Below are 22954 nucleotides of genomic sequence, written 5' to 3'. Positions count from 1 at the left end.
ATGACAGTTCAATACCCCCATCACCACTTACCATTTATGTTGGAGGCCAAGTGGGAACTCGCCTGGTGGCAAGATTTCCTCCAAATTGGTCTGGTACCTCCTTTATGCTGGACACGCACTGGACACCTAGTTCAGATATGTGACCCAGTCTGGGAAAACCAGTCTTATCTCCCATGTCAGCAGCAGTGGCAGATCCAGAGGGGGAAATAGGGGGCATGTGCCCCCCCCCCAATTCATTTCAATAAAAAATTGTATACAAGATCGAGATACTCTAATAGAGCAGTCACTCTAATAAAGCAGTCATAGTGTTCATGAGGCAGTATAGCTGAACTGTGAAGCTATGAATAAGGATCTCAATAAGGATCTTTATATACTTTATAGTAAATACATTTGGTAAAGGGCAGCCATTGTTGCTGTGACCTTTTTTTTTTCTTTTGGTCTTCAATTTTTCAGCAAAGTGCACCCCCCTTTCCAAACTCTGGATCCGCCCCTAAGCAGATTCAATTTTCCACCCAGAACACAAAGATACATGAATAAACTATCTAATTCACAATCAAAATCAGCTAGACTTGAGTGGTCTGGTTTTGCTGGCTGCTTTTCCCAAGCCCAGTGGCAATCCTTACGTGCAGTGTGGGGCCTTAATGAAACCCTGGTCAGCCTGGGAATGGTTGTATGTGACTGTACAGCTCCGTGGCATTGAATAAATACGTGAATTTCCTTTTATTTTACCCAATTTTGAGACCTGAATGGCCCCTAACTTGGCCTAATTCATCCCAAAATGTTCCTCTTCAATTTTAAACAGCATATTTCCTGCCTTTCAGGCCCACTGCCTCCCACCCCTTTTGTACAGCCAATCTCAGTTAAAAAACTGATACAGCCAATACAGCCAGCCTGATACAGCCAGCCTGATACAGCCAGCCTGATACAGCCAGCTTGATACAGCCAATACAGCCAGCCTGATACAGCCAATCTCAGTCAAAAACTATCTAAAATGGTGGAGCTTCTGACTACTTCTTCAGTGAATGATCTGGAAGGTAATAAATTGTTGTAAAAAATGTGAAAATTTGGTACGCAGTAGCTACCACCATTGGCAAGCTACAACAATCTGAATATTTAAAACCAGCATTTCTTGATACTTTCAGATGGGCGATAAGACCGGTTTTCCCAGACTGGGTCACATATGCAGATATTTTCTGATGCCTCAGGTTCCAACGGATGAGGTGCCTTCTGGAATGGCTGTTGGCTGTAGTCCAGATGGACTTTAGTGCAAAGTAGGATTCCCATCTTCTGGAAAGAGCTATATGCTATAGTTTGTGCTGCATATGGGGACATATGTGGAAAAAGCAAAATACCTTTTTTCACTGTGACAGTTGACATCTGGAGAAAGGGCTCTACACATGATACAGAGACCATGTCATTAGTGTGCATGCTCTACTTTTGTGCAGCACATCACCACATCAATATTGCAATCACGCATATTTCTGGTACCAACAAAGCATACGCAGCTGATTCTTTGTCTCACTTCCAGGCTCAAAGATTTAAGATTAATGTCTATTAATCTTTTAAGGGCATTTGTTATCCATGGACGATATCCGCAATGACTAGATTCCCTGTGCAATATTACAATTAGCAGTGTTGGGTCGGCACTTTTAAAAAGTATTACTTACTCATTACTGCCACCTCAATGAAGCGCATTACAGTTATATATTACTTCAGTTTAAAAGTAACTTGTAATATTATGTTACATATTACACAAAGTACGTATAAAGGTACTTTGTTATGCAATAATATTACAGTAATGTGCTAGTTAAGTAATGCATTAGTACTTCATTAGGTAATAATATTACAGTAACGAGTAGTAATGTGCTACTTTAGTAATGCATTACTTATGTAAAGTAATTATGCGTTAGATATTAAACATAAGAAATGTAGCATGTTATATTACTTCGTTACTGCATAAATATTACATAATGTGTTACAAAAGTAATGCATTACACCCACCACTGACAATCACAATGATGACATTTGATGTCATAATTTACAAAAATGGCCATGTTAGTGCAGGGGCTTTAGAGACTTCAGCAGACAGTATTGAAATGACTGTTGTCTATAGTTTGTACACGTGGAACCAGGAGATAGTAAAGATAAGAAGTAGTACATGTACCAGACAATGCAAAATACGCTCCAACAAGGAAGGCACTCAGAAAATCTAAAATTTAGAATAGGTTTATTTCATTGCATTATATACTATATGCTTCACCTTTGCCCTTTTTCAAATTTATAAACACTACCATTGAGAAACACTATCTCACCCAATACCTCCCTGTACAAAGTCCCCTCACTAGCACAGCCATTAATTTTATTTTATGACATCACAAAGTGTCATTGCAGATATTGTCCAATGTACTGATCTGTAATCTTACCTGTATTAATATTATATTATTATCATAGACTTGGACAACATTTAATTATATTATCACTTACATCTTTGTGTTCGACTGATCCCAAAAATATGTACAGACGTCTTGTAGAAAGTCTCTCAAGCAATTCCCTGGCCTGCATTTGACAAAAATACAATTAAGCACAACATTAACTGTATTACAACCTTTTCCAGGTGATCATCAGTGGATAATAAGATTTGATGGAAAACATGATCAGTCAAGTTGGTATATGCATCCATGTTATCTTTATCTACACACTCTGACATCTTTATTTCTTTGCTAATTCGTGAGAAACAAATTTGGGAGGGATAGCACAGTACTGCATTTCTCTTACCCATTTTTCCCAAGTATCTTCAGGTGTTCATCAGCTTGCAGAAAGGCTTTACAAATTCTGCAAGAAGAGTCATGGTCAGTCATGGCATTACGAAGTGTAGAATTAATGTATATATCATTACTGCTGTACTTACTGGTAGGGACACTTACTGCACTGGAACTTTATAAAATTTAGAATATGAGAATATGACAACCCAAATACTGAAAACCTGAAGGCACTCAAAGCAGGACAGTTTTGCAGAAGTTTCCTAAATTACATACAATGGAAAGAGATGAAGGTTCTCTAATACAACAGTTGCAGTATAATACTCCAAGAGAAGTGTCAAATACCTTAATGGTACTTATATATCAGGAGTGGTTTGTGGTCCTATGTCATTAACTTTATGATCTTATGATTTTAAATTCATGAGGCACAAAAATTATCATCACCATAAAAACAGCTCAGTGTGGTATCAAGACAATGGTAGTGTGTCGCGTCATGAAGAAGCCAGCGTGCCACACTGTCAGGAAGAAAGAAAGTGTGATTTTCACAATCTCTTACCCACCCTGAGTTTTGCTGTAGAGATTCCCACCAAGTTTGTACCAAATTTCCCAGTCATTTCCAAGATACAAGTGGCCATAATTTCAGGTTCTTTCTTAATTTTGTTCTACTTCCTTTTGCATATTTTACAATATTTGTCATAAAACACAAATAAGTACTCTAATCAAACTGAAATTTGGCACACATAAAGAAATTATCAAAGTAAATCTTAGCAACAATTTTGGTTGAAATCCAAACAAGATTCAGACCAAATATTCACATACTATAAGATGAAACTTCTGTCATGCCTACAGGTAGGCCTGAGCCTATTATGCTTTCAAATTTGTCTATTATTCTTTCCAGAATTTCTTAAAAATTATTACCCATTATTCCCAAACAGAAGACCTATTATTCTTGCATAATTCTTACTTTTTATGTATATTTATGTATATACAGTATATCAGCTAAAGATGGGATGTTTAACTGTCATGAAGAAATACATCAATCAAAAACAGCTACGTAGTTGTAAACATACATGTATATACTGAGTTTCATATGAATCAGTTTCATCAGAATTTGTACCTCTTGAGTCCTCAAGGATATCTGCAACCAGGTTGGCCAGTTATTCTTGTAATATGCCCAATGATTCTAGAATTATTCTAGCAAAACTAACCACCTAAAAGCTTGCCAGCATAATTGGCTCAGGCCTACCTACAGGGTAAACCGCTTAAAGAATCAGTTGAAAATTGGTTATTATATCCATCATAGAAGTGCTTTTTGCTGGTTTGAAAGAAACCAAGATTACAACCATGAAGATACAATGCAAAACCAACAGTGTTTAACAATCATGAAATCACGGTCTGTAAATAAAAATGCTTTAGCTGTTATGCCTACTAGGCAAACCACTTACAGGAATGAGTTGAAATCAGTGTTTAGGTGGAAAGCATTGTAGAATAACATTTCAGTGGTTTAGAAGAATTCACAATAAAAAACACTGAGTTGTACTATGAAAACTAACCACTCGTAACAAAATGCTCATATGTTATTAATAATGCAGTTACCTATAAGAACATTCAGTAAGTGCTAAGTCATCCTTTGGAGAATTCAGCTACAATAAAGAGGCCATGTAGACAGTTTAGCTAAAAAACAAGCACCCTGAAGAGAGATCAGCCAGAAACAAGTCACCCTGTAGAGAGATAAGCTAGAAACAAATCATCCTGTAGAGAGTTCAATTACATTCCCTATACAGAGAGTTCAGCTACAGTCACCATGTGGAGAGTTTAGCTACATACAAACAGAGTTCAGCTATTTTTAGCTACGTATGTATATAACAACTCACCATAATACCTATGTGATAATCTTTTAAATGGACAAATAGTTAGTCAGACACAACGCTATGCACACAAATATAATTCTTTCTCTTGTTTAACAATGAGAAAAACAAGTTAAAAGGAAGTCCCAAAGCCAGTTTATGGCCAGCTTTGTGGCTTGCAATTAAAAAAGAAGGTGATATCTAAACCAGAAGAGTCAAACTGTAAAAGGGCTTCACATGGCTCCCATAAAGGCGCCAGGTTGAAGAAGTGGTGACCAAGAAATGATTGTGATGGAAGGTTAATACCAAAAAAATTTAACAACAATTTAGGTGAATTTTGTGCCAAATCCTAGTGAAACTTGAAGGAGTCTGCACAAATTCAATCATTACTATTTTTCTGCCATTAACCCCCCCCCCTTTTTTTTTTTTTTTTTTTTAATTGATCTATTATATATTTTGTGCATAAAATAAAGGACACATATTTACAAGCACATGAAACAAATATAAAGTTAGTCAGGTGAAGCTGAGTCCAGCCTGCCTTCTGCATAAGCAAGGTCAATGACAGCTGTCTCGCCCAATCCACAGCGGTGGTAAGAGGACCATGAACCTCTTAAACATTGAACAGCTGAACGGAGCAATGAAAATCCCAGCCTACATCGTAACCAGTACAATGTTTTGCTATATGATTGTCCATGCTTCTCAGCGAGTAGTGTGGCAATTCGTTTGTAAACAACGGTGGCCAAAGGTCCCATACCTCCAGTACATGAAAAAATCAATGGCGAAAATGACCCATGCTCAACTTCCCGGATTCTCTCCTCATATTTTCTCTTCTTCTCTAGCTCCGCACGCCTGTAGCACTGTGATAAAGAAATTGAACAGTGCGTAGGAGCAAAATGATTGAAGACTTTAACATCAAAATAAGCATTCTGCCCGCGTTCCCAGAAGCAATTAGCAACAACATCAAGACGTGCCCCATCTTCAGTATTGGCCGATCGCAACCGAAATGATTCCCCCGAAAGTGGTTGCAGGGATGGTTCAACTTCAACACCATGACACAGTTCGGTTAGCAATCCAGCAGTAATATCCCAAAGCTCATTATGACGGATAGTTGGGAGGCCGCCACACGGACAGCTGAAAGCATGTTCAACCGAAAACTGTTTTCCGCACACACAACTGGAAGGCAGCAGCGGTGGTCGCCATCCATATCTTAAACATAAGGAGTCACGAAAAGCACCCTTGTGCAAGCAAAAGCCATGGTCTAAAATAGGTAGAGCAGTCAACCAACCTGAGGAACCCTTTTCAGAAGACAACACAACCGATCTATACAATGATGGTGATAATGTAGGCATCAAAGCATCACGATAGTCAATAACAGACTGACGATGGGCACTCAATACTGCACGTCTTGCATCAATCTGAGCAGACAACACTTCAACAGGGTAGGTGTGAGATTGCTGTAAAATTAAGTGAACTAAGGGAGCAGTGACCTCAACAGAAGCTGCAAATTGGGACAATGAATAGCGAACTGGGTCAATAACTCCAAGACCTCCCCAACGGGCAGGAAGAGCAAACAAATTCCGGTCAGTGTCACTAAAAGAAGGCTGACCAGTTAAACTAGGTAGAAACTTGAGTCTAATAGTATGTTCCAAAGGTGACAAGAGTGGTTGAATATTGGGGATGCACCTCATCAGATAGTTCCATTTGCCAATAAACCCATGTATAAGTGCAGCATAAGCAGCTTGGGGATGAGTGAGATATCAGACAATTGCTGCAACTCCCTTACCCAGGATGTTACTTTTGTTTCAACAAAAGAGGTGATGAAAGAGGGGGAGAATCCCACCATCATGGCCAATTCTTTGCCAACACGTTTAATTTCACAACTTTTCCACCTGGGGGCTGCATTCTTTTTTTAATAGCTTAACTGTTTTGGTGTAGATAGCTACATTATACAATATACAGTGCAGTCCACTTTATAAGTTCAGATTTCCATATGTGGCCCCATATGTGACACGCAACCATGCAGCATGTTCCATGCAGCCACATTCATTGTATTCGCTGTGCAGGGATGTCACATATACCATGTAGCAATTTTCATGGCACACATATGTGTGGCAATATACCATGCATGCGTAGTAAGCCATGCGTAATGACACTAAAACACTGACCACATGTGGACTATAGCCTTCTCAATTCAAATGTTGGGCTAATACATTATAACACTGTAAGTATAGGTATGCATTTACCATACCTTGTAATATGGATTCTAGCTATAAGTACATAGGTTGATAGCTAAACTTCATCACTCCCTCCCTTCATCGATGTCATTGCTAGCCAGACATGTTTTCCCTTGTGCCTGTCACATTGTGGAGGTGACTTCAAATTATCAAACTGCAGCTCTCTTTTTTTGTTGCATACAATTGACTGTATAACTGTTACACATGGATACGGAAGTAATGTAACCATTGCCTGGTTACTCAACCGGATTTCTGTATAACTACGTGCTTTGACTGGGAAAGCACGGAAATTAAACATCTGTTCAGTTGCACTATTGACTAGATATCAGGTTAGATGTGACATGATGAAAATACATGCATTGCAGATAGGCTTAAGTCAATTATGTCCCAAAACTTTTCCGATTACTCTTCCTGGAATTTATTTGCAAAATTATGCTCACAATCTACATGCTATAATAGAGTCCACTGTAATAGAGTCTACCATATAAATTGTTAGTAAATTATAGCTTCATGGTTGCCTGCAGCAGGGCATGGTGCCTCACAGTACTTGAACAGCTGGATCTTTGAGAATGGGCACTGCCAATCTCATAACAATTCCCACATAAGAGTCATTGGCTACTTTGTGCATTTCTTTCTATAATTTGTCATTGTCATCACCCTCATTATGTTAATCAGATTGAAGAGCATAGTTAGATTTTTATAATTTGGAAAAATGATACTAAAGTAGATAGAGTATATTGATTGCAGATCCACTATAGTTTATGTGTTGGAATTGGCTACTTTGGCATACACAGTGTATTAAAACTGAAAAAAAACTTTTTCTTCAGAGCTCCCCATTTTAAAAGAAAATACTGTTCATTATGACTATCCCTGGAAACCTCTCAAATATTATTATTATTATTGTTTACTGTGTAAAACCTCTTACAAAGAGTATATACAAACACAGATAATAAACCAGCAAAATTAATTATGTGATTAATTGATGTTCAGCTAGTCTTGCTTTAAATTGGTCTAAACTTGAACAGGTGATGAGGTCATTGGGTAAATTATTCCAAATCTTTATACTTGAAGGAAAGAATGACTTAAGGTATGATTTTACTCTTGTGTTTGGCTGTAACAGCCTCATTGAATGACCTCGTAGAGAGTAGTTAGATGGAGCTGGTATGAGTATGGTATCAGTCGGTATATCTATTAATTGGTGCATGATCTTAAACATTGTGATTGCTTTCAGCTGGTTTCTACAGTGAGCCAGAAGTGGCCAATTCAAATTTTGCAACATATTTGTGACACTTGCATATGAAGAATAATTATTGTACACAAACCTCGCACACCGTCTTTGAACTGATTCAATAGCTAAGATGTCCTTTTGTGTATAAGGGTCCCAGACCATACAGGCATACTCTAGGATTGGTTTAATAAGTGACTTGTAACAACTCATTTTGACCGAGATTGGGCAGCTATGAAGGTTACGTTGTAAAAATCCTTTGATACTGTTAGCTTTGTTAGTTATTTGTCTAATGCGTTCAGACCAGGATAGCTTCGAGTCAATAGTAAGACCTAGGTACTTGGTGTGCGTCACCTCCTGCACAACAGTGTCATACAAAGTGTAATGGTAAAATATAGGCTTTTTCTTGTATGTTATTCTGATGAATTCACATTTCTTAACATTAAATGTCATTTTCTATTTATTTGCCCAAATATTCTCAGGTATTCTCAGAAGTCTCCTGATTATTCCAGAATATTCCCTGATACTCTTCACTACCTATTATTCTCAAAACTATATCAGTAAATATAATCTAATCCAAAAACAGCCAAGCTGTAAAAAAAGTGTGCGGCCCTCAGAAAGGCTATGGTGAAAAAAGATGTGAAATCCAAGGTGGCGGCCAAGAAATGGCTGTGATGGTAGGTTAATGGTAAAAATTTTAATAATGACAATTCAGGTAAATTTTGTGAAGCGGCACAAAAATTCACCTGAATTGTCGTTATTAAAATTTTTACCATTAACCTACCATCACAGCCATTTCTTGGCCGCCACCTTGGATTTCACATCTTTTTTCACCATAGCCTTTCTGAGGGCCGCACACTTTTTTTACAGCTTGGCTGTTTTGGATTAGATTTCATTTCTTTTTGTATTTTTATACCCCAAAGCCGGCCTATGGCCAGCTTTGGGACTTTTTTAACCTATGTTTTTTTTCTTTACTACAGGAAGAAGAAAAGATGAAGTAGATGTACTTTAAATATTTTATCAGTAAATGTACAAATTATATATATAATACATATGTGACTGGATTTGCGAAAAGGGGCCTTCCACACACATCCAATTTGCCAACTTTGAAAATTGATAACTTCAGATTGGAAAGAGCTATTGCCTTGAAATTTGGGCAGTGGTGATTTCTTTGCAGCTGAACTCTCTACATGGTGGTTTCTTTGTAGCTGAAATCTCTACAAGGTAATTTCTTCTAGCTTATCTCTCTACAGGGAGATTTGTTTGTAGCTAAACTCTCTACAGGTGATTTGTTTGAAGCTGAACTTTCTAAATGATGGTTTGTTTGTAGCTGAACTCTCTACAAGTAAACTTCTTCTAGCTGATCTCTCTACAGGGTGATTTGTTTGTAGCTGAATTCTGTACAGGTGATTTGTTTGCAACTGAGCTCTTTACAGAATGGTTTCTTTGTAGCTGAACTCTCTAAAAGGTAACTTCTTCTAACTGATCTTTCTACAGGGCAATTTGTTTCTGGCAGAATTTTCTACAGGGTGATTTCTTTGCAGCTGAACTCTCTACATGGTGGTTTCTTTGTAGCTGAACTCTCTACAAGTTAAATTCTTCTAGCTGATTTCTCTACAGGGTGATTTGTTTGTAGCTGAACTATCTACAAGATAACTTCTTCTAGCTGATCTCTCTACAGTGAGATTTGTTTGTAGCTGAATTCTGTATAGGTGATTTGTTTGCAGCTGAGCTCTTTAAATAATGGTTTCTTTGTAGCTGAACTCTCTCAAGGTAACTTCTTCTAGCTGATGTCTTTACAGGGTCACTAGTTTGTAGCTGAATTCTCTACCTGGTGGTTTCTTTGTAACTGAACTCTCTACAAGGTAACTTTTTCTAGCTCATCTTTCTACAGGGTGATTTATTTGTAGCTGAATTCTGTACAGGTGATTTGTTTGCAGCTGAGCTCTTTAAAGAATGGTTTCTTTGTAGCTGAACTCTCTACAAGGTAACTTCTTCTAGCTGCTGTCTCTACAAGGTCACTAGTTTGTAGCTGAGCTCTCTACATGGTGGTTTCTTTGTAACTGAACTCTCTACAAGGTGACCTCTTCTAGCTGATCTTTCTACAGGGTGATTTGTTTGAATCTGAACTCTCTACAAGGTAACTTCTTCTAGCTGATCTCTCTACAGGGAGATTTGTTTGTAGCTGAACTCTCTACATGATGGTTTCTTTGTAGCTGAACTCTCTACAAGGTAACTTCTTCTAGCTAATCTCTCTACAGGCTGATTTGTTTGTAGCTGAACTCTCTACATGATGGTTTCTTTGTAGCTGAACTCTCTGCAAGGTAACTTCTTCTATTGATCTCTCCACAGGGCGATTTGTTTGTAGCTGAACTCTCTACATGGTGGTTTCTTTGTAGCTGAACTCTACAAGGTGATTTTTTCTAGCTGAACTATCTCTTTCCATAGTTGCATGAACTCCCTACAAGGTAACTTCTTCTAGCTGATCTCTCTACAGGGTGACTTGTGTGTAGCTGATCTCTATACAGGTTTCTTATTTCTAGCTGATCTCTTGAATTCTCTTCAGGGTGACTGCTCTATTAGGATGACTGCTCTATTAGAGTATCTCGATCTCGCACCTACTGCACCAAGTTGGATTTCGTATTATAAGTCCGTGGCTTTAAGTCTGATTCTTCTACACCATTGATGAGCCTTTCTAAGATGATTACTCCATCTGTACAACGATTTTCAAAGCATTACCCCAAGCGGTTTATCTGGTAGGCGTGGCAAGCAGTCGTTTTTTTTATTAGCTAATCTCGATTGCGTAATTGTTACACACTGTTGGTTTTTTCGTTGTATCTTCCTGATTTTTAGCTCGATTTCTTTCAAACCACAAAAGGTTTGAGGTTCAATAGTTAACCTATTCACCCACCGATTTTCAGCTTCTTCCCATACGCGGTTTACCCTGTAGGCGTGACAACATATTGGTGTTATTTTTCGTGAATAATCGCTCATACCTCTTTGCCTGTTAATCGTATTCCAGCCAAAGTTGGTACCGAGATGCGCCCTTATACCCCCCTTCTGTGTGCCAAATTTCAAGGCAATTGTGGCAATTGTGGAGCTGATTCGGGCAGAGTCTCAGTTTGCCGTGGACTAAGAAAGTCCCGGTTTGTCCAGCACAGGCCATTTATGTGCTGGGGGTGGTAGGCAAGGGCAGTCCATCAAGCCCGGGTAAAAAAAAAAATTTCAAGGCAATCGGATATGGCGTTCGAGTTTTATAGCAGTTTTTGTAAGTGTGCGACAAGAAAAAGAAAAAATAAGAAGAAAAAAAACGAAGAAACTGAGCCAATTTTTGAAGTCGCATATCTCGGGAACGCGCGAAGCGATTTCGCTCAAATTTGGAATGTGGAGTGCTGCAGTTGGAGGGCATGTTCACAGCAAAAATCGTCTTGTTTCATCAAGGAAGCACAGAGCTACGGAGGTGCGAAAATTGCGTTTTCTTTCTTCCTGTTAATATACTCACGGGTGTTACGCGCCGGCTTCTTGGGCCGCACGACACACTACCGTGTGTCTTGATACCTAATGCTAATACCTAATGCTAGAATGAATCTCACTTTTAGCTTTTGGCTTTGTTAGCTATCCTGAAACAATTGTAAGTAGCTAAAACTCTTGTGTACATGATGTATAGCTAATTTTAGCTGCTTTATAAAGCAGAATATGGCTATTTTTATTAGACGAGAATAAAGTAGCTATGAATCTAGTTAGGCTTGCATTGATTACGCCGGCATAATTTTTGGTATAATAGGGGATGAAAGTGTAAAGCATAATGCTGGCATAATGGAGCATAATTAAGAGCATAACGGGCAAATTTCCTCCACCATAAGTATAGCTTCTGCTATAACAGTCACAAATTCAATGGCTAATCCTTTTTAGATGGTGAAATGATTCTTGACAATGAGACTGCCCTACAGTCTTTGCTACAACAAGTTTGCACTCAACGAAATTAATGCTTTTCATTGTGGATTTGAGTTTTATAGGATATGTGTAGTCATGTGTCGACTAGTACCAAGGTATGGCAAAGTAGTTTAGGTAAGCTTTGGTCATTGTATTTGGTATTATTTTAGTATTATATAAAGCATCTCCTTGTCTGATTTTGAATAAAATGTAATAATTATGATGACTATAATAACTGGAAGATCGGTTGGAAGACAATACAATAGAAGCTCTGATCATAGTAAAGTTATTGGTGAGTCACCGAATGTCTGGACATTGGAAATAGTGATCTCAGCAGGTCTACAGTGAGACTGGGGTTAATATCAAACCAGGAAAGTCAAAATGATTGAGATTCTCTAATGGAACAGTCAGTCAAACACTTTACTAGAACAGTCATCACATGCAACAGAGAGAATGAGAACTGTATTTGTCCCTAGGAAGCTGATATTTACTTGGCATGGTGCTGCAAATGCAATTCACATATTATACTAAGCATGCAGTTGCATGCTGTCCTTTGATTACAAATTGCTACAACTCAGAAGATCAATCAGAAACCATGCATAATATTTCTACATATATAATTGCATACAAAGCTACAAAGATATTAGACAAGAAAATCCTTATAGCTTTTGAGGGACTATAAATATGCACCCCTGCTCTAACATGCCTACCATCTCTGTAGCACATCTCAATTTCAAGCTATTGCTATAGTTTGTATGTTGCAGTTGAATTAACACTTCTCCATTTATATTCAATCATATGAACAACTATATATGCATAAAGAAAAAACATAAAATAAAAGCATAATGTATTTCTGAAAAGCATAAAACAAGCATAATAGGCAAAAAAATTGGGGAAATGCCAAAAAGCATAATAGGCAAATTTTGGAGCATAATAGACTCAAGCCTAAATCTAGTGATGTTTTAGATTGCTGTCATCTATAGCTATGTAAAACCATCTATACTGTGCATGCAACTTAAATACATAAGCGTTGCTATTTTCCACTCCAAAAAAAAATATATGTAGCTCTTTTAAATGTAGGGATTCACATTCACTTTAAACTTTTCACACTACTAAACTGGTTTTATAGCTTTCTCAAAAAGTATCGATAAGCCTATTAGTATACCCTAACCTTAAATTTGGACCATGGTTTAACAGTGTAATATAAAATAATGCCTTAGAGAGATAAAGAAAAGAAAAATGACAACTTTTTAGTACACAAATGGCTGCAGAGGTCACCAAAGGTCAACTATGCAATAGCATTATATAAGAATGATTGAAATTTGATATGGAAAGTCTCACACATGACACAACGTTTGCACAATGCCCCACTCTACATGGGAAATTCCACTGTAAAATTCATTCGATTTGGATAGGAATTATGTATGCATGAAAATTGCATCTACTTTCTTCCTGTCAATACCCACGGCCAGTTTTTTGGGCTACTTGACACTATAATTGTGTGCCTTAATCTACTGTATCTATATACATACATCACTTCCAAAGCAGTATACATGGCTAAAATGCAAATAGAGGAACACATATATAGTTGGTTTACATTAAAGTGAAATATAGTTTAGCCCTAGAGTTTGATCAAGCATACAAATTCTGGTGGCAGAGGGTCTAAAGGCTGTGCCCCAGATGCAGTTGCCCTTTTACTGTTTAACATTTCAATTTAGCATGAAGTTTATAGAACAATAGTGATGAAATACATATTAACTAGCTATTTATAGTTATACAATAAAGATTACAGTCTTTCAAATGGTTCAGGACATAAATGACCTGTGCCAAAAACAGCCTAGCTGTAAAAAAAGGTGAGGCCAAGAATGCACAGGTACATGTTCATGGAGTAACTACAACCAAAAGACATGATATCAAAATCTGGACAAGCATTCATTTTCTATATGCTTCACATTATCATCACATCCAGTTAGTTGTACATGCGTGCTTGCAATATAAACAATACTACTGAGATGATAAAAGATATTACACTGCATTGTTACCAAAAATTAATTTAACCAAAAATTTACAATTGGTTTCTACTTGGCCCTCTTTTTTGTGATAATGTGAAGCATATAGAAAATGGATGCACAAAAGTGCCTATAACATAAATGCTTTCTTGGCCAGATTTTGATATCATGTGTTTTGGTTGTAGTTACTCCATGAACATGTACTTGTGCATTCTTGGCCTCACCTTTTTTACAGCTGGGCTGTTTTTTGGCATAGGATTTCACTTACTTTTTGTTGAATAGAGAACATACAGTTAGGTATTATATTACACAGGAGCCACTGCATGCATGCATAATAACAGCTTCAGCTACAGATTAGCTAGCTAAATTAGTAGCAAAGCATCCAAGTTCAATGTTTAGAAGCGCTACTAAAAGTGACTTGCTAAGACAAAATTCATTCAAACTGTGAAAATAATGTTCAAATTCCTGCAAGGACTCACGTGATATCTCGTGTTATGTTTCATGTAAATAAGAACCAGCCAAGTCGAGGCTACTGTTCTTGCTGAAGCAGTGGGTTGGTGATATAATTAGTCTAGTCGAAATCTGTGCATGACAAGTGGAGCCGAATCAGCTGCGAGTTGTTTCTGAATGTATGCCTTGGAATGGATATGCCACCTGACAACACTGAATTCATCACACTATTCTCCCAGCGAATTGCCGAGTAAGTTCGTGTATAGCAAAGTCATTGTAAATGGCTATATAACTACCGTCGTAATTTTAGACAGGAATCTCCCATGCCATAGTAGCTTCCTGGGATTATATACTTATGCTTGTGTAGGCCAGAGCCTTGTAGCTAGCTGGCTTTTTCTAGCTATGTGGGTCAGACCGCGAACAAGTTGAGCTGAACCCTGAAAAATGAAAGAGGATTTTTCTCAACATTTCAACCAACCAAGATGGTTGGTGATGACAACAAAGATGTCAAGAACAGAAAAGTGCTTCCACCAACAGTTCAGGAAAGGTTAATAGGCTATATACTTTTATGGCTTCCTATACTGTATGGTGAAAACTTTGGCTATAAATAATGTGTCAGGCATTTGAATGATTAGTGGGTAAGTCAATACTACAGATGAGTTAATATTTTTGAGGGCTCAGCTCAATGCGTACATACAGTATACTGTAATATTATTACTATGCATCAATTGATTGATGTGATAACGATATGAGCAGATCTGAGACAACCATGGACTCTACTATATAATAACTGGGTAGATATATAGAGTTATGTATACTCTGATATAATTGTTGAGTGTTGTAGTTTGCCAATGGTCAAAGCTAAATAAGCCATTTTAGATACCTTTTTGTGATGTTGAAGGTGTCAGGCAAACTCCAGTTAGGGGCAGGCAATAAAAGATTAGTTTTCAAAACAGGAGAGGAACATGCTTAGGTCCGCAAGGTACGGGCTTAATCTACTTACCCCTGTAGATGCACCATTTTATATATAATGCATGTATCAATGTATTGCCCTACTACCCCCCTCCTCGGACATATATGGGGCTATAGTGGGCACAACAGAATGTTAAATGTCCCATGGTAGGGCAAACCTATTGTGTCAAATCCCCACTATTGGCTCCAGTTGCAACGTGGGGGATTTGACATAGTGTAGAAAAAATACTTGGGTGCTTAATGAATGATTGTCAAATGCCCCATATGGTGAAGCAGCAGTTTCATGGCAATTCGCCTTGTAAAGCCCCACTTACATCCAAGAGGCAGTAAAGAAATAAACTAGCAGTAATTGGATAGTTGATAGATAAAAGTAGAAGACAATTTGTAGTATTTCCAGTCCTGATTGTTTGAGGATAAGCACATTAGCTGCTGTAAGCATGAAAAAAGCAAGACAGACTAAATTTCAACACAAGGTTTATGAGCTATAACCACTAGTCCCTCCTAGTTTATATGTCTCCTAGCAACAAAAATTGTTATGTCAACAATGTAGGTGAGAACCACAAAAGAAGTCAAGTAATATACTCCAAAATTGGTCATCAACTGCTGCAGTATGCTGGATACATCTTGGGAATGACTATGTTGGATGCTCACTTTAACAATAATCATAATAGTGGAAGTAAGTGTTTGTTGACATGTTAGTCTGACTATGATTAGTGGATTTTAGTTAGCTGTGCCTTACCATACTGTATCCCTTTCTGTATATGCAGGGTGGATACTGATGTTGTGACTGTTGGTGAGTGAGTTTATGGTCAATGGACAAATCACGCAAATGGTGAAGAAAAAATAATATGTGGTACCAAGACCCCACTACTATATTATGAACTCTTGGTGGTACTTCATAGCCAAACACTAGTGTATCTGGCTTCTTGTGCTATTGTAGTCATTTTTTTTAAATTTTATGGTTTTCTTTTATGGTTCATTTTTCTCTGATTCCATCAATTTCACTTCTCCCCTTTATGTGTTGAGACCCTGGGTGCTTGGGGATCATGTGAACGCTCATTGTGAGGCGGATAGGTTCCCGGGTAATGGAACAGTCTGGTGATAAAAGAGCCACCCAATGTTTGATTCAGAAGGTTGCCATTGATGTTCAATATGGCAATGCTGCTTCTGTAATGGCAACAATACCATCATCCCAGGACAGGGTAGAGTTTGCCTCTCTGCCCACTGTTTAAGTGTTTATTGATATTATTATCATTGTCAAACTTTAAAAAAAAATTGATTTTATGGTATCATCATAATGTAAATGTTTACTATTACAATATATCATGCTATTATTAAGAGTTTCTATAATTGTACATGTGGGTGGTTGCATGAGGGTCTACGAAGTGCTGTGACTGATCGGCTGTGACTGAAAGGTGATGCACTGATGCTGGCTTTTTAAGTCAACACTGAAGTTTCACAGGCATTGAAGGGATTAGAGACGTGCACAGTTAATGTAGTAGTAACTTACTTCAACTGTATCACTACAACGGGTATGAAACGGCTGGCTATACCTATGCATGGGCTGGAGTCACGCTGACAAGTCAGTGGAGGCATACCGTGGCAAAATTAACATTAAAACAAATCAGTGACTGTTCACAATTAAACCAAGAGTTGACAGCACAGTGTCTATCAAATCAGCCAGCTCGCTATGGCTAATGACCTTGCCCACTTCCACACTGTTTGGGTTTGAGAATTGAGGCAAGCGCCTCACACCTCGACGTCATGGCGGCAAGTTTGAATCTTCAAAGAGCACAAAAGCGATCTCATAAACTAACAAACAAATTTTAGCAAAATTAAATGTACACATACGTTGTGTAAAAAGCTCCCGATAGCTGCAGCCTTTGTACAATATGACTTCATAGTTGAAAGAAAATCGCTCCAATGGGATGTGATGATGAAGAAAATGAAAAAAAGAATGATGCACATTTGAATAAATGATTTAATTAATGCATGGTAAATGGGTGGGAGATGGAACAAACTACTCCAACAATTCACCTGACTTTTCGTGTGGTAGTTACCCATTATACAAAGGTTACATGCCCCTGGATCCGAGGTGGAATCTTTTAGTAAGCCTGAGATTTTGCCATGCAGATTTTAAAAGATTGCATAATCGATCCCTCATGTAAATGACTCACAGTAGTAGTCGCATGTTTATTATTGTGGGCGCGCACTTTGTGCTTCTTGGCCTTGCGACTCACTACCGTGAGTCTTGACTATCATTTAGAAGCGATTAGCCATTCCCATTGCTTTTTTAGTTTTCAATGTCTATTTAGAAAATGCATTTATATGGTAACTTTTACTAGCTTCCTAGCTAGGATATAGCTAAAAATCAATCTGCCTTTGGTACATATCTGTTGTACTATGTGCCCTCAAGATATGCTTTATATGTACACCTACATCCTCAGGCCTGTAGCCTGAAAGTGCATGTGGGTGTACACATCAGGCAAATAATTTGGGCCCATAATACAACTATTGCATAATATACTTATATAAGAAAAGATACTTACATTTTTTCCACCATAGTTCTGGTTTTATGCTGATAAGCTCTCCTGTGTAATACAGTTCGAGTGTAGAACATGTCATACAGATTGTAGACCTCCTGTTGTGCAGATTTAAAATAAAAGTTACAGTAATCAATATCACATACGCACCTTATCCCTAAAAGCTATCTCTCTTCTTCCATTTACCTCCAGAACACGAGCAGATTTCATCAAACGACTACATAATTAAAGAAACTTCATCATAAATGATGGTACAGTAGAATCTAGCTAACAGAAATAAGTATCACAAAGGCTTGTAGTCTCTATCAAAACACAGCAAAACTCATACATTTGGTTCCACATGGAGTACTTTGAGACAATAAGCCACTCTCTAGAGTTCCTATGGATACATATACATGAAATTAACAAGAAAACATCCTGATCGCCTGGCAGATTCCTGTAACCATTTGAGCGTTAGTTGGACGGTTGCAGGTTTGAGGCTGCCCAAGTCCAGTCATGAATTTTTTCTCCTTTCTCCACCTTTTCAAACATACTTTCTGTAATGACTTTAAGCAGGCTGTAGACCAGGTGTCCTACAGACCTTCAACACTTGTGCTGTAAAGCTTTAGAAAGAAATACTGGGATAGTTTTGTAAACATTCCAATTTAGAGTATTTGGTTGATTGTATGTAGCTCACTACCTTAAGTAGTTAAAGTCTAAGTAGCTAAAGTCTTTGAGCAGGCTGTAGGACCAGGTGTCCTACAGACCTTCAGCACTTGTGCTCAGGGCCGGAGCCCAGAGATTTTGAGTGGTCAGGCCATTCATGGACTACAATGGAGGTCATAGTCATGCACACTACATTTTATTGATTTGAAATTTAAATCACATTATCTACTGTAATGTATTTTGTGTGTGCTAGCTACAGCATGTATTAACATGCTAAGCTAAGGAAGTCTGGGGACATGCTCCCTGGGAAAATTTTTGAAAATACATGTTCTGAAATGGCATCTGGAAGCTATTTTACATACACGGTCTCTTTCTGTTTTTTTACACCAAGAATATATCCAGGTAATTTTGTGCTACTGTATACCAATTAATTCAATTTAATATATAGCTAGTAGCTAATTTTACTTTCATGATACAAAGTGAGTTTAGTTCTTTTGAGATACAGAAGCAATTTTGATTGTAATTGTAATTGTTAATACATAACATGCATTATCAATTAGCCTATTGTGCAATTCTATGCAGATGGTTCATTAGAAAGTAATTTGAAAACAATTAAAATGGATATAATGGCTTAGATCAACCAGTGTAATAAGAGTATTGATATTGTATACCGAATGCTCTAACTATCACAATGACTGTTCTATTAGAGTATAATGCAATGACTGCTCTATTAGAGTATCTTGATCTTTTTGCAAATTCAAGTGGCTGAAAAGTGGTCCGGCCAATGCCGGACTGGCCAGACCCCATGCCGGACTGGCCGGACTGTGGGCTCCGGCCCTGCTTGTGCTGTAAAGCATTAATAATAATAATAATAAAAAATAGATACAGGCACTAGGCTTGCATCAAATATGTCAACATAATAAAAAGTATAATAGGCTGGAGTAGTATGCCAGCATAATGCTAGCAAATTAGGGGGTATTAGCTTAATTCCATGAAAATAGATTGATACTCTCTAATAAAGCAGTCAGCATAAACTGCAAATTGCAATAGAGTACTCAAATGCATTGTACATAGCTTGATATTCTCCAATAGATCAATCTCTAATAGAGCATTCACTGATTAAAATATTCCAAGGTAATTGTAAAGAAATATTGATAACTTAGGAGCAATAATATATAATGGGGAGGGATAGTATCGAACTACGCTATATGCTGTGAAAAATGAGCCCGTAAATTCCTATGGTATTGTTCAAATGACTCGGTGATTTGTGTTGATTGGCGACGAATTATAAGCACAGTGGGTGCACTTTGTACATGCGACTACTGAGTGAAAGAACGGTGTACTCATAAATACTGTACTTGAGAAAAGTATGGCACATTATACAGAGGAACTCACCATACAAAGAAAAAGACAGAAGCAGTTAACCTGGTAAACAAACATCGAGGTTTCATCATGGTCGAGTAATGTGGATATTTCGATATTTCATCATGGTAGAGATTTCATCATGGTCACCATCCCATGCCTTGCCTCGACAGTTCTACTAGTTAAAGTGACACGTCTAGATGAAATTTCAGCCATTGCGATTCCATACAGACCACCCGTTAAAACATTTAAGGTGTTAAATCTGAGCAATCAACAGCAGTCAGGTTTATGAGAACAAACAAAGGTATGCGGGTTACTTTACAGGCTCATTTTTCAGAGCCTATAGCGCAGTTCGACACTCTCCCTCCCCATTATATACTCTTGCTAGGAGCATAATGCCAGCATGATGAGAACATGCACTGAAGAGCATAACAGGTAAAATTTTGGGAAATTCCTGAAAGCATATTGAGCATATTTGACTCAGGGCCTAAGCACTAAATTATCACCACATATATTACTTTTCAATGCATTCAGTGTTAAGAATCTTTTAAGATTTTACCACCATTTTAGATAGTCATAATTATGTGACTGTCTCAGCAAAGAACCTGCCTAGTTCACACAACTTCCAAAATTTATTTTCTCATGAATATCTACAGTGTCCAAGAAATAGATTACTAAGTTTCAGCATGTTGTGGTGAGTAGTTTTGGAATTATAGTGCTAGACAGTGAGGAAATGGATTTGTACAGCAACTATGCTGAAAATAAACTACCTGTAAAGGAACTTGCCATAACTTGCATTAGTTTACAGCATTGAGATTTGGCATATAAAGTTCATCATGGATTGGCAAATCAACAAAGGTATGGTTTAGCCCTGTAGTCACTTGTGCATACATGTATGAAGGTGAAGAAATGATGACAATTTTAATTTGTTATGTCTACCGCATTGTAAACAAATACATTTGACATCTTATACCATTCGGATTACAAAAGATTTTTGAACTCTCTATGAGCAGGCGAATAAAGAGTGGATAGATCAGAGGATTTGGAGACCTACAAGATCCAACTGTTCTTGGAGTTTTCTAAACTTCACAACATTCTATACTTGTACAAGGTACCTCTGCAAGTAGTCTTCCATGGCCAATCCACTGTCACAGTGGCTCACATGATATCAGAAATTATAAGCACCTCTGAAAAAGTGACTGCATTGATAGGCCAGTACCCTGCTACACAATGAGCATACTAGTCTATTATGGTGCCTGGCTACTAAATTGCAGAAACATTGTGCCTTCAGGCAAGTGTAACTCGATAGAGCGATAACTTTTATGTCACAAAATTACGTTAAAATGTGTAACCGCAACTTCCGCAGGGCAAGAAGTGGGGCAAATTCAATGGCGGGGCACCTTCAAGAGGCTAGAACTCAGCTTTGGTGCTTTATTCAACATGAAACTTACTCAGAACATAGAACAGAAGTTAGAAAAGACGATGAAAAACATCACTTGGGAATCAGGTTAGTTTTACCCAGGTTAAAAGGATAAAAGCTGTTTTGGGCTCAACTTGAGAAAGCCATTGTCACTAAACAACGCTTCAGTAAGAAAGAATGAACAATAATGAACCGTTGTATGTCAATTTGTCAATATAAATGTTGTGGGACTCTTTTATCACGCTTTTCAGAAGTGTCAAAATCCTTTTTCCCATGCATCCTTTTCCAATTATCAGCCATAACTCGCTTAGCACGGATCAAACCAACCTGCACTACTTAAATATTTGTTATACTACTCTCTTCCTTGTTCCTGACAACTTGGTTTCAATTAGAAAGACAGTCTCAACAAACCTCAGGCGAAGTAAACTCGTGCCCCAATGGCATGCGTACATTTTCTGCCTCGCGGAAGTGATTATGTAATGACTGTGACGTCAGGTGTTACGGCTAAGGCTATGGGTTTGATTTTTTCACTGTTTGACGTTGCTTCGTCCCAAGACGTGACTTTTGGTATACCGCAGTATGTACAATGCACGCATCATGGACTTACCTTTGTCCTCCTTTGTGTCCCATTTCTTTTTGCTGACAGCTCAAGGTGTTGATTCGCAGTAGCGTGATGCATGGCTTCTCTACAGTACATTTATAAACGGGAATTGTCCATTTTTCCGTGGTGACTAGATTGATTGCAAAGATGATTGTAACACTCTTCTTCATTTGTAATGCTGTGTAATGGGCAGAAAATAGCTGAAAGCAAAGCGTAATGGTGGCTGCATTTTGAGGCAATAATTGATAGTTGGGACATGCGAATTGTCGTACTTTCGTGGTGATTGGATTATTGCAGAGGCACTTCTTCTACTGTTTTTCGTCTGTAGTGCTGTGTAACGGACTGAACATAGCTGAAAGCGAAGCATAATGGCCACTGCGTTTTTGAAGGAAGTATTTGATTCTTGGGGTGTGCTCCGTTCAGACTAAAACATTTATTCTGGCACAATTCTTTCTTTTGATGTGGTACGCGTGGGTTCACCAGTCACAATAATGCTACAAAAAAAGTAAACAAACAAGTTAAAGGAAAAATTAGGAATTTAAGTTTGATTAGGGATCATAGAAAAAAAAGTAGGGAAACAAGGAAGTCACCTACACCTGCAGATATACTAGTGAACATTTAATCCCTAATTCAGTCTTGGTTTGGGATATGGACTGAATTAGGGATTAAATGTTCACTAGTATATCTGCAGGTGTAAGCGACTTCCCTTGTTTCCCTACTTTTTTTTCTATGATCCCTAATCGAACTTAAAATTCCTAATTTTTCCTTTAACTTGTGCATATAATAATACTGCATTCATATTGGCTTGGGTGAATGATCACCCTATCAGCCTATATAAGTGTTACATATTAGCTGTAACATGGGGCATTCAGGCTTTGCTTCATATGTATGCCCACTGCTCTCAGACATACATATCAGACAAAGCCCACATGCCCGTGTTAAAACTATTACATG

General features: G+C 37.9%; 1 protein-coding gene across 1 annotated transcript in view; it reads right to left on the bottom strand.

Moving 5' to 3' along the window:
- The window catches only part of LOC136264636 (deoxynucleoside triphosphate triphosphohydrolase SAMHD1-like), a 116752-nt gene that overhangs the window by 50011 nt on the left and 43787 nt on the right, over positions 1-22954 (bottom strand). Inside the window, exons 8-12 of the mRNA XM_066059414.1 lie at positions 18123-18189; positions 17979-18070; positions 2776-2832; positions 2606-2720; positions 2485-2556 (exon numbers count right to left, since the gene is read on the bottom strand). Of these exons, the coding sequence (XP_065915486.1) occupies positions 2485-2556; positions 2606-2720; positions 2776-2832; positions 17979-18070; positions 18123-18189 (403 nt within the window). The remainder of the gene's footprint in view (positions 1-2484; positions 2557-2605; positions 2721-2775; positions 2833-17978; positions 18071-18122; positions 18190-22954) is intronic.

The sequence above is a fragment of the Dysidea avara genome, chromosome 8, assembly GCF_963678975.1.
Source record: "Dysidea avara chromosome 8, odDysAvar1.4, whole genome shotgun sequence".
In the NCBI taxonomy this organism is placed as follows: domain Eukaryota; kingdom Metazoa; phylum Porifera; class Demospongiae; order Dictyoceratida; family Dysideidae; genus Dysidea; species Dysidea avara.
Note: the sequence above shows the minus strand (reverse complement) of the source record. Positions and strands in the feature narration are given on the sequence as shown.